Here is a 13246-nt window from a genome sequence, read left to right on the forward strand (position 1 = left end):
CCGATGCGGGACTCGATCCCAGGACCCTGAGATCATGACCTGAGCCGAAGGCAGTGGCTTAATCCACTGAGCCACCCAGGCGCCCCTAAATTTAAATTTTTTAAAGTTAACTCTATCCCCAGCTTGGGGCTGGAACACGTGACTGAGATGAAGAGTTGCGTGCGCCACTGACTGAACCAGCCAGGCCCCTTGAATCCATTTCATGTTCTGTGTCATTAGCAAGACGTGAAGTCAGGACCTAACTTTGCTTTACTCCCCTGCCTTTTTCTTTTTCTGTTTTCTATAAAGCCGTTGTCTCCCCCTCCTAGCCCTTACTCCCAGCTGTCTAACCAACTGTCGGGAGGGGGCAATTTTCCCCTTGTAATTACTCACCAGTTTTCTTTCCCTTCCCACCGTTGCCCTCGTCAAGGACCTTACTGGATTCCTCTGACCAACCCACTCTTCTGTTCGAAAACTTCGGTGGTTCCCAAATGCTGATGCTCCAGTTACATCTCTACCACAGTAACTCATCATTCCCCAGATCCACCATTTATTGTCATGCTTTACTTATTTTTAAAAAGTAATTTCTGCATCCAATAGGGGGCTTGAACTTTCAACGCTGAGATCGAGTCATATGCTTTGCCAACTGAGCCAGATGGGCGCTCCCGTTTTTGTGCCTTTTTGCCCTTCATTTTTGCTTTATCTCAGATGTCTCCTTTTCCCATTTTCATCTCTCCAAATACAATTTATCTTATGAAGCCTAGTTGAAATACCATCCCACTGTAGCTAGTTGTTTAATCATCTCTGTTCCCAGGGGGTGATCTCCTTGAAGGCGGGTGCAGGCATTAGTACATCTCAAGCTGCTGATAGCTGTTGCATGGTGTAGTCTATTAGGAATGTGTCCTGTGGGGGACGAGGGGCGCCTGGGTGGCTCAGTCAGTTAAGTGTCTGCCTTTGGCTCGTGTCATGGTCCCAGGGTCCTGGGATCGAGCCTCGCATTGGGCTCCCCACTCAGCAGAGAACCTGCTTCTCCCTCTCCCTCTGCCTGCTGTTCTGCCTACTTGTGCTCTTTCTTTCTCTGTCAAATAAATAAATAAAATCTATTTTAAAAAAAAAGTAGAAATGTGTCCTGGCGCACCTGGGTGGCTCAATTGGTTAAGTGGCCCACTCCTGATCTCAGCTCAGGTCATGATCTCAGAGCCCTAGGATTGAGCTCTGGCTGCACTGGGCTCCGAGCTCAGTGGGGAGTCTGCTTGATTCTCTCTCTCCCTCTGCCCCCGCCACTCTTTCTCTGTATATATAATCTTAGGGGTGCCACCCCGGCACCCCTAAGCATTTGCCTTTGGCTCAGGTCACGATTCTAGGGTCCTGGGATCAAGCCCCAGGTCGGGCTCTCTGCTTAGTGGAGAGCCTGCTTATCCCTCTCCCTCTGCCTGCCATTCCCCCTGCCTGTGCTTTCTCTGTCAAATAAACAAATAAAATCTTTAAAAAAAAAAAATCTTAAAAAAAAAAGGAAAAAGAAATGTGCCCTGAATGGATGTGTAGCCGTCAGAGTGGACAGGTGTTTTTTTGATCTTTTTTTAAAATATTTTAATTTTTTATTTATTTCTTATTTTTTTAATAAACATATAATGTATTTTTATCTCCAGGGATACAGGTCTGTGAGTCGCCAGGTTTACACACTTCACAGCACTCAACATAGCACATACCCTCCCCAATGTCCATAACCCCCCTCCCCCTCTCCCAACCCCACCTCCCCCCAGCAAACCCCAGTTTGTTTTGTGAGATTAAGAGTCATTTATGGTTTGTCTCCCTCCCAATCCCATCTTGTTTCATTTATTCTTCTCCTATCCCCCTAACCCCCCATGTTGCATCTCCACGTCCTCATGTCAGGGAGATCATATGATAGTTGTCTTTCTCTGATTGACTTATTTCACTAAGCATGATACCCTCTAGTTCCATCCACGTTGTCGCAAATGGCAAGATTTCATTGACAGGTGTTTTTTTGAAAGGTGATTTAAGGGGCGCCTGAGTGGCTCAGTCGGTTAAGCGTCTGCCTTCTGCTCAGGTCCTGATCCCAGGGTCCTGGGATTGAGTCCTGCATCAGGCTCCCTGCTCACTGGGGAGCCTGCTTTTCCCTTTCCTCCCCACTTACGTTCTCTTGCTATCTCTGTCTCCATCTTTCAAATAAATAAGTAAAATCTTAAAAAAAAAAAGTTGATTTAATCACTCAGCATCAGGGAAATACAAATCAAAACCACAATGAGATATCACCTCACACCAGTCAGAATGGCTAAAATTAACAAGTCAGGAAATGACAGATGCTGGCGAGGATGCAGAGAAAGGGGAACCCTCCTACACTGTTGGTCGTTATGCAAGTTGGTGCAACCACTCTGGAAAACAGCATGGAGGTTCCTCAGAAAGTTGAAAATAGAACTACCCTATGACCCAGCAATTGCACTACTGGGTATTTACCCTAAAGACACAAACATAGTGATCCGAAGGGGCACGTACACCCGAATGTTTATAGCAGCAATGTCTACAATAGCCAAACTATGGAAAGAACCTAGATGTCCATCAACAGATGAATGGATAAAGAAGATGTGGTATATATATAACACAATGGAATACTATGCAGCCATCAAAAGAAATGAAATCTTGCCATTTGCGACGACGTGGATAGAACTAGAGGGTATCATGCTTAGTGAAATAAGTCAATCGGAGAAAGACAACTATCATATGATCTCCCTGATATGAGGACATGGAGATGCAACATGGGGGGTTTGGGGGGCAGGAAAATAATTAATGAAACAAGATGGGATCGGGAGGGAGACAAACCATAAATGCCTCTAAATCTCACAAAACAAACTGAGGGTTGCTGGGGAGAGGGGGGGAGGGAGAGGGGAGGGGGTTATGGACATTGGGGAGGGTATGTGCTATGGTGAGTGCTGTGAAGTGTGTAAACCTGGCGATTCACAAACCTGTACCCCTGGGGATAAAAATACGTTATATGTTTATAGAAAATTTTTTAAAATTAAATTTAAAAAAAGTTGATTTAAAATATGTATAAAACAGAGCTCCATAGAAATAGGCTACATGTGAGAGGTAGATAAGATTATTATTTATGAGAATTGTGATCTATTATATTAAAAACAAGCCTTTATATAAACACTCATTTTTCACACGAATTGTGTCATTGTCACCAGTGCTTAGAGTTTAATGGGCTTTCTCTTGGTGCTTAATACAGCAAAGTCTGTTGATGAGTTTGGGTGCTGTGGGGTGGGATGCTTCAGGAAGCCCAGCTTCAGAACCTGAGGTTTTGTTAGTGAATGTTCTGAGGTGGTAGCTATTATGGTTATTGAAGGAGACAGTAGATTGTAACAATAGAGTTTGGGTTTTATTTATTTATTTATTTGACAGAAATCACAAGTAGGCAGAGAGGAAGGCAGAGAGGGAGGGGGAAGCAGGTTCTTTGCTGAGCAGAGAGCCTGTTGTGGGGCTCGATCCCAGGACCCTGAGATCATGACCTGAGCCGAAGGCAGAGGCTTTAACCCACTGAGCCACCCACGTGCCCCTTGTTATTCCCTTTTAACAAATGAAGAAACTGGCTACGTGACTGTCTCGATAAGGGACGGCTTATAAAAACAGGTCTCTGTTTTTTTATCTTAATTCTTTTTTTTTTTTGAAGATTTATTTATATATTTTAGAGAGAGAAAGTGTGTGAGTAGGGGAAGGGACAGAGAGCTGTCCTAGGGCTCTGAGATCATGACCTGAGCAGAGAGCCTGATGTGGGGATTAATCCCAGGATGCTGAAATCATGACTGAATCAAAACTAGGGGTTGGATGCCCAACGGGCTGAGCCACCCAGCTGCCCCTAAACCCAGGTCTCTTAAAGTCCAGTGCAGGCCACATTACATATACGCGTGCGCGCGCGCGCGTGTGTGTGTGTATGTGTACTATATATATATATTTTAATTTAAATTCAGTATCATGCATTATTGGTCTTGGATATGGAGTTCAGTTATTCATCAGTTGCATGTAACCCCTAGTGCGCATCGTGGCCACATTATATTTTGAATTCCTTGTGTTGTCTTGCTCCACAAGGCGGCTTAGGGTGCCAAAGGGGAACAGGTGCTGGTTTAGTAAAAACTTCTGGCTGCTAGAATCCAAAAATGAATGTTTGGTTCCACATCAGCAGCAGCGGTCAGGCTCATGAGAGGATTTGAAAGCATTCAGGCATGAAAGTGGGAATGAGTGGGAGGCGGAGGGAGTGGAGGAGTTGGGGTAGAAGAGGAGATCTTTTTTTTTTTTTAAAGATTTTATTTATTCATTTGATGGACAGAGATCACAAGTAGGCAGAGAGGCAGGCAGAGAGAGAGAGGAGGAAGCAGGCTCCCCGCTGAGCAGAGAGCCCGATGCGGGGCTCGATCTCACGACCCTGAGATCATGACCTGAGTCAAAGGCAGAGGTTTAACCCACTGAGCCACCCAGGTGCCCCAAGGAGGAGATCTTTAGTGAGCTTTCCATCAGAGGGATTCTGTGATGAACATAAGAACTGGCAAAAAGTTGTGTTGGCCATTGATTTATAGAGAATGCACAGGCTGGGGGAGGGGCAAAGGGAGAGGGAGAAGCAGGCTCTGCACTGAGATGGGAGTCCCAGGCCGCAGGGCCCTACCCCAGGATCCAGGGATCATGACCTGGGTCTAAAGCAGATGCTTGGCCATCTGAGCCACCCAGGTGTCCCTAGGTTTATTTCCTTTTTAATTTTAGCTTTATTGTGGTATAAGTAACATAAAATTGTAGGATAGTTAATGTGTACAGAAATAACGTATACATTGTGATTTGTCACGTGTATGTTATGAAAGGTTTAGGTTTTGTTTTCTTTTTGTGGAAACGTTCAAATTCTACTCTCTTGGCAAATTTCAGTTACACAAGCATTGTGGTCCACAACAGTCCCTGTGTTTTACATTAGAGCCTCAGACCTCATCCTCTTACGGGTGAAAGTTTGTACCCTTTTGGCAACCTCTCCCTATTTCCTTTACCCCTTACCCCACGGCAACTACTTTTAGACTGTGTTTCTATGAGTTTTCTTTTCTTTTTTAGATTTTATATATGAGCAATACCATGAAGTATGATGCCCACAGGTTCATCTGTGTTGTCCCAAATGGCAGGGTTTCCTTCTTTCCCACGGCTGAATAATAGGCCGGTGTGTGTGCACGCGCACGTGTGTGTCACATCTTCTGTGTCCATTCATCTGTTGGTGGGCACGTCTCTTGTTTCCTTATCTTGACTATTGTGAACGATGCTGCAGTGAACACGGGAGTGCAGGTAATCTCTCTGACAGCCGCTTTCATTCCTTCGACTATTGACGCAGAATTGGGATCGCTGCATCAGATGCAGTCCTGTTTTTAATTTTTTAAGGAAATGCCACATTCCTCCTTAGTGGCTGTACCAGTTTACACTCCCACCAGCAGTGCACAGGGGTTCTCTTTCCTCACATCGTTCCCAACACTTGTTGTCTCTTGTCCTTCTGATGACGACTGTTCTAAGTGTGAGTGATGTCTCGTTGAGGTTTTCATTTGCATTTCCCTGACAGCACCTTTTGTACATCTTCTTTGGGAAAATGTCTGTTCACTTTCTCTGCCCATTTGTAAATTGGATTGTTTGGTTTTTTGCTCTTGAGTTGCATGAATTCTTTAATTTTTTGGATATTAACCTTTTATCAGATACATGATTTGCAAATGCTTTCTTCCTTTTCGTAGGTTGCCTTTTCCTTTTATTGGTGGTTTCCTTTGTCTGTGCAGAAGCTTTTTGTTTGGTGTAGTTCCACTTCTGTTTATTTTTGCTCTTGATGCCTTTGCTTTTGCTGTCAAATCCAAAAATATCATTGCGAAGACTGAAGCTAAGGAGCTTACCTGTGATATTTTCTTCTAGGAGTGTATGGTTTCAGGTTTTAAAGTTAAGTCTGTAATCCATTTTGAGTTGATTTTTGTGTATGGCGTAAGGTAGGGATCTATGCAGATTTATTTAAAAATGTATTTATTAAGGAAGGAGTACCTGGCTGGCTAATTTGGTAGAGCATATGGCTTGATCTCAGGGTTGTAAGGTTGAGCCCCACAATTTGGTGTAGAGATTACTTATAAATAAAATCTTTAAAAAAAATGTATTTAAAAAATTAAATTAAATGCTTACATTTTGTAGTCTGAGTTGAAAATCACTAAAATACTTAAAACCCTATTTAGTGGACAGAATCTGGGTAGATACTAGACTTTTTCCTGTGTGGGATACCTGCTACTTGGCCCTGTTCATTCTGCTCTGTGGGGCTCAGCCCTGTTAGGTTTTTGGAGTGATGGGGTAAGAGTCACAGTGGTCTAGTGAAGAGGATTCTTAACTAGGAATCAGGGACCTGATTGAATCTTCCTTTGCCAGTAGCTAGTAGTTGACTTGGACAGATAGACTTTATACTTGAAAATGAGGGGGTTTTATAAGTAGATATAGCCTTTGGCCAAGCTTTTGAACAATAAAAAAAGTTTCTTTAATGTTTATATTTCTTTAATTTTGGAGTTAGACTTCCAAGGTCCTTTCCTTAGGAGTTAATTCTAAATACAGCAGAACATTGTGCACAAAGATGTTCGTTGCAGTATTATTTAATACCTGAGACCGTTTGGAAGTAACGTAAGTGTCCAACATAGGTGACCAGTTAAGCACTTCGGAGAATTTTTGTGTAACTCAATCTTCAGAAATTGTATAATAACATGGAAAATATTCGTAAAATATTGAGAGGTATCTACTAATTTTCTTCAATGAATACGTATTATTATATTGAAAAACAAAACAAAACCCAAAGGAATTTGCCCTAGAAGTGCTTTAAGTTCTCGGCTGTCATCTTGTGATTCTGTGGTTTATTGGCAGAGGGGGAACCTCAGGTGGGCTGTAGAGGACAGAAAGGGGGGTTTGTTGAATCTTATCAGGACTATAGTAGAATCTAGACTTCGCTAATATTAAAAATTAGAGTAACATAGCACCCTACTGAGTGCTCTTCATTTTTCAAAGCAACATGGTCCCGATTTAACTTATTTTTTTAACTTAATTCTTATAAACGAACTCATTGATACTCTCTTGTGAGACGGAGGTTCCCATCCTGTGTGTGGGAATATGGAGGGCAGCTTTGAGTTTGGGGCACGGAGAGACACTTCTGTATTTTGCCTGTTTATTCTAGCTCTCCCTTACCCCTTTTTATCAGATCACAGTTGCCTCTTCTTCTGGCCTGACATTTCTGTGATGTGCACGGTATTCTCTTCCACTCTACAAAACTTCTAGCTGTTAATCAGGCCTGCTTTACAGCAGTTTGCCTCAGGAAGGCGCGGATAAAAGCTTGTGGGAGATGACGCCGTAGTTCCTCTTTTGACTTTGACTTTGATGTAGTAATCTCAGAGAAGAACCGGAACGCCTTGGGTAGCTAGCCTCATTCAAGGCAAAAGTAATGCGCTGTGCTCTTTATCCATAGTCTATGTGTTTACCTTGTTTTGAGGAGAAAAAGAAGTAATTTTTTCTTCATTACATGGTGAAGGGCTGTTCTTGGCTTAGACTGCAGTTGTTCTAGGGTTGTTTCTGTTAATGAGAACACAAGTTTGTCCCCTGCGAGCTGGGATTGGCAGGAGCCATTTGCCATATCCTTTTTAGCAATAAAATACTGGAAGGCTGATAACAGGAGATGAATCCTGGACTACAGCTGTTTTCCATACCAGTGAGCTGCATTCTTTTCCACTTTGCCCTTCTGGTCATTGGGCTCTTGCAGAGGTTTGGATTTTGTAGCTCTTACCCGTTGGTATCTGTCTTAGCTACCGTGGCAGCCCTTCTGGAAAACTCATTTATGTGCCCACCCCCCCACCCCCCAGCTCCAACCGCAGTGATTTAAGTTCCCAGTACCCGAAAGAAAAGCCAGAGGTAAAAACTTATTATAACTGGGTATAGGGAATGATGAGAAAATTCTCTGGCCCATGCATACACCCCAGACAGTATTTATTTAAGTACATACTATGACTATTTATAGAACTTGAGAAACACAGAGAAATTGTTCCTTTTCCTTACTGTTTTGTAAAAATTCTGAGCAGTAATCTGTTTGGAAATTCATAATTAATACAAGAAAGTCTATTCTGAATTATAAAAGTAGCAATTTATAGAACTATCATAAATCGAAGGTCTGTTGTGTATCATTCAAGCAATTTATTAATAATTACATAAAAATACATATGGGGAGCCTGGGTAGCTCAGTTGGTGAAGCATCTGCCTTCGGCTCAGGTCATGCTCTCAGGGTCCTGGCGGTCCCGGCATCAAGCCCCTGCTCAGCAGGGACTCTGCTTCTCCCTCTCCCTCAACTCTCTCCTCGCCCTCCCCCTTGTCTCTCTCTCTCAAATAAATAGTCTTTTAAAAAAGCAGAACCATTGAGGTACCTGGGTGGCTCAGTTGTTAAGCATCTGCCTTGGGCTCAGGTCATTATCCCAGGGTCTTGGGATCAAGCCCCACATGGGGCTCCCTGCTTGCTGGGAAGCCTGCTTCTCTCCCTCTGCTGCTCCCCCTGCTTTGTTCCTATTCTCGCTCTGTCTCTCTCTGTCAAAAAAAAAAAAAAAAAGGGCCAAAGCATCGCCTTTAAGTGATTTTTATTTTCCTACACTTATGTTGGTAGAAGATATATGCAGATGTGCGTAATTTTATCTCGAGCCTCCCTGAGATCTCTTGAGAAATGTTTCGGGGGGAAATGCAGTCTTCTCCCCCACCTCTGACAAACACACATTTTTACTGCTTCCATTGGCATTTCCTTCCCTGTTTCAGCTGAGATCATTGACTATTCATGTAACCCCCAAACAGCCTTAAAAGCTGGACCTAGAAATTCTTTGTGGATTCTGAAACTGGAAGAGAACATACATTTGAATTTTGAACAACTGAAGTGCTGCGTCAGCTACACGTGGCTTTTCTGAGGAGTTCTGCAGGAGTGACCTCGGGTTAGGGCCTGAGGTTTCTGGGCATCTGGGGGCCAGGGAGCCAGTTGGCTCTACTGCCGCAGAAGAAAGCAGGGTAGAGAAGAAGGTGGCTTTGTTGCCTCGGGAGTTTTCCTAAGACCTGACTGGGTCAGGACAAGGATGTGTGTGAAATTGGATCTTAAAAGAGTGTTGCTTATGTGGAACTTAAACTCCTCCAGGGAGAATGGAAATGAGTCTCACAGTCTCTTAAGGAGGGGATCAGACCTTCCCTCTGTTTTGTCACGTCCTCTCCCTTTCCTGCAGGTGGATGGAAGCGTGCCTCGGGGAAGACCTGCCACCCACCACAGAACTGGAGGAGGGGCTTAGGAATGGGGTCTACCTTGCCAAACTAGGAAACTTCTTCTCTCCCAAAGTGGTGTCCTTGAAGAAGATTTACGATCGAGAGCAGACCAGATACAAGGTGAGTCCTTCCTTGCTTGGGGCTTAAATTTCCTTAAACTTGAAAGAGAAGATTTGTGGACTTTATCCTGTCCCAGAGTTATTGAGAAATATGTGTGAGTGTGTGTGTGTTCCTTTAAAATAAAACAGCTGGCAGAGTGGAGAAGATAGTGCAAAGTCAGGTATAGTAATGAAAGGTGCTCTCTGTATTTTTTTTTTTTAAGATTTTATTTGTTTATTTGAAGACAGATCACAAGTAGGCAGAGAGGCAGGCAGAGGGGCGGGTGTGGGTGGTGGTTCCCTGCTGAGCAGAGAGCCCGATGCGTGGCTCAATCGCAGGACCCTGGAATCATGATCTGAGCTGAAGGCAGAGGCTTTAACCCACTGAGCCACCCAGGCACGCCCTAACTTTCTGTATTTTTGATACAATTCCTGTGATGGGCTATGTCCGGAAATCTTTATGGTATGTGATGATATTTTTTTTTAAATTTCTTAGAAGGTAGAGGAAGTAACTAGGGGGAATTACAACTTTAATTTTAACCAAGCACTGAGATCTATTGGCAAATTAAAGCAATAGCCTTGCAACTTACGGGGGGGAAAAAGATCCCTCTGTGACATTAAAATTTGAGGTAAATTGGAAAAGCAGTCCAATTTCAGGAAATCGAGGTTGGTGAGAGGCTTTGATTCTTGTGGCCCAAGGCCCTGAAAAAGAAAAATCAAGTTGGGATGTTGACAAGGACCAAAATCTGCTGTGGGGGAGCTTTCTTACGAGCAGCTATTTGGAAAAGGATGAGTGTAAAAGATAGAGGAAGATTGCAAAACCAAGGGCAGATGTAAGCAGGTTGACTGTGGAGTTGGGCCAGAACTTGGAATGAGCTAAGGATGAAGACAGAATCCAAAGAGGTTTTCATGTTTTATGTTTATGTTCAAAGGACAACAAGGAAGGTCCAGGTCCTCAACCATCCCAAAGAGAAACTTTTCCTTTCTGAAGACAATTCTGGAGCTGTTCTGTGGAGCACTCTACAGCATGGACAGAGCAGCGAGACATTCATTCATTAATTTAAAAAGATTTTTATGGGGGCACCTGGGTGGCTCAGTGGGTTAAGCCACTGCCTTCGGCTCAGGTCATGATCTCAGGGTCCTGGGATCGAGTCCCGCATCAGGCTCTCCACTCAGCGGGGAGCCTGCTTCCCTCTCTCTCTGCCTGCCTCTCTGTCTACTTGTGATCTCTCTCTGTCAAATAAATAAATAAAATCTTAAAAAATAAATAAATAAATAAATAAAAAGATTTTTATGTATCTTTAGAGAGAGCGCTAGTATGAGTGGGCGGAAGCGGCAGAGGGAGAGAATCCCAAGCAGACTCCCCACTGAGCTCAAGTGCCCAAGGCGGGCCTGGATCCCATGACCCTGGGTCATAACGTGAGCCAAAACCTAGGTCAGACACTCAGCTGACTGAGCCACCCAGGCAACAAGACATTCAAAAACAAGAGTGAAGACTGCGTGGCACTAGAAACAGTAGTCCTGCCCATCGTCCCCTTGAGAGTAAATCTTTCTCTAAAATAACAGACCTAGAGATGTAGAGTTGGTGTTTGTGTGTATAGTATGAAACCCCTGATTGATACATTTAATGGTATCTGTCGGTTTGTATTTTCTACGTGCCACTTACCACCCTGAGTGCTTTATGTACGTTTCCCCTTTCGTCTTTACAACAAACTGGTGAAGAAGGTGTGACAGATGAGGAAGCTCAAAGAGGTGAAGCGACTTGCTCAGTGTCACCAGTAGACCGCCAAAGCAGGGACCAGACCCAGGATAATTGAATCCTGAAGACCGTGTTCCGTAGACCACGTTCTATAGGAAGATTCTCCAGACGGTTCTCAGATGAAGGGAGCTGAGATGTGGCTTTGGCTTTTTAGGGCTGGAATGTGATAACGCTGTAGACTTTCAGTTTAAGGGGACCTTGCAAAGTCGCATAAGGGAAGTTTTACAAACAGCCTTTATTTGGTATTTGCTTCAATATTGCCAATAGTGCCTAACTGTCTCTTATTTGTTCTAGGCAACTGGCCTGCACTTCAGACATACTGATAACGTGATTCAGTGGTTGAATGCCATGGATGAGATTGGATTGCCCAAGGTAACTTCTGTGAGGTTCTTAGTTCTGGCTTACATGACGCTATTTTGGCACATAGTTGTCATTCTGCCTATAAAGTTATTCTCAGTGGAACCTTTGATGATATTCTGTCTTTCTTTCTTTTTTTAAGTACTAAAGGATCTCTTTCTTCTGTTTGTTTTAGGGAATAGTTTTGTTCTTTCTCGTTTTTATTCCTCTTCCCTGCTCACCTCACTCTAGAGAAGTTCCTTATGATGTCACTGACTTTTACTACATCAAACTGTAGGCTTATGTGAAAATTCACATGCCGTGAAATCCATCTTTTAAAAGTCTACAATTCAGTGTTTTTATTTATTCACAATGTTGTTACATTAAAATTTGACTTCAGGAAATAGGAGGAAATATTTTAGAAGTGTCATTTTACAGCTACAAAATACTCCTTTGTAAGAGAGCGTGATGGGCTGTTGTTTTATGTTTCAAGTTGTAGAGGCAGTATGATGGCATGTACCTCCCCTATCTTGTTTTGGTCAAGGCTGTAGTCTTTGTTTTTTAAAGCATCTTTCTTAAGGTACAGTTGGTATGCAGAACCTGTATGTGTACAGTTGCATGGGTTTGGAATGAGTGTGTGTCCTCGAGTGTTCTGCTCAGGAATTTATTTTGTTTAGCACCACTCTTAGGGAAACTTGCCATCTCCAGCCTCTGCATCCCACTCTGCCCCCCATCCCCAGTCCTATCCTGAACCCGGAAGGCCATGTGGTATCATCAACTCTTAGAGGCATGGACATCTTTTTTGTTTTCCATATCCTTTGATCTAAGAATTCTACTTCTAGGAATTCATCCCACCTCCAAAATCAGACAAGCCTGAAAAGATGGGCACGTAAGGGTTTTTCAGCAGTGCTTAGGATAGAAAAGATAGCAGCCACATGTTCCTTCACTGGGGGCATTAACTGTGTGGCAGCCAGTTGAATACTAGTACAGCTTGTTAGAAAGGGTGATATTACTCTGTATTGACAAGAGAAGTTGTCTGTGAGGTGTTAAGTGGGAGAAAAAAACCCAGTGGGCTAAGGTTATAAGAGTTTGTGTTCTGGCTAAGGTGAGATCACTATTTTTATGTAAAAAAAAAAGATCTCTATTTTTATGTCTGTATCATTTTATGTAAAAAATTTCCCTTTTATTCTTGGGAAAAGTCTGTAAGGAGATAATAGTTTTCATTTCTGTGTGATGGGATTAAGGGGCATTTTTATTTTCTTTATAACTTCCTGTGGAGACTGAATTTTTATAACCAAAGAAAGATTGGAAGAAGTGAGGTAGGGAGGATCGGAGAGGGGCTAGAACCACTGGGAGACGAACATTCAGTACTTAGTAGCGCCAGCTCAGTTTTGCTTATCTGTGCTTTGAATTGAGTTAAATCCAGAGCCAAGTCTTTGCAGAAGACTAGCCTTTGTCCTCTTTTTTTCAGAGCAGGATGCTGAAGCTCTCTTCCTCACACTGGTAGGTCTGAGAATCAGGCCCACAAATGTCAGGAAATGCAGTGTGTCAACTTCTTACACCTACTTGGCCTTTCTGTGCACCTGTATCTTGTTGTGCCTGTTTCTTCTGTAGTATGCCTGACGGGCAATGATGATCTAACCTCTTTTAAATGGTACTAAGAGCTTTGTTAATATGTGCTATTACTAGTATTGTTACTACAAAATGCTTTTTTACTGATATAATTTTACTACTTCTTTTGTTTACTAATGGT

At 43.0% G+C, this 13246-nt stretch overlaps 1 protein-coding gene across 1 annotated transcript in view; it reads left to right on the top strand.

Annotated features, from left to right (window-relative positions):
- The window catches only part of IQGAP1 (IQ motif containing GTPase activating protein 1), a 103685-nt gene that overhangs the window by 26336 nt on the left and 64103 nt on the right, over positions 1–13246 (top strand). Inside the window, exons 3-4 of the mRNA XM_046007996.1 lie at positions 9264–9420; positions 11452–11529. Coding sequence (XP_045863952.1) covers positions 9264–9420; positions 11452–11529 — 235 coding nt within the window. The remainder of the gene's footprint in view (positions 1–9263; positions 9421–11451; positions 11530–13246) is intronic.

This window comes from Meles meles, chromosome 6, assembly GCF_922984935.1.
Source record: "Meles meles chromosome 6, mMelMel3.1 paternal haplotype, whole genome shotgun sequence".
NCBI lineage: Eukaryota > Metazoa > Chordata > Mammalia > Carnivora > Mustelidae > Meles > Meles meles.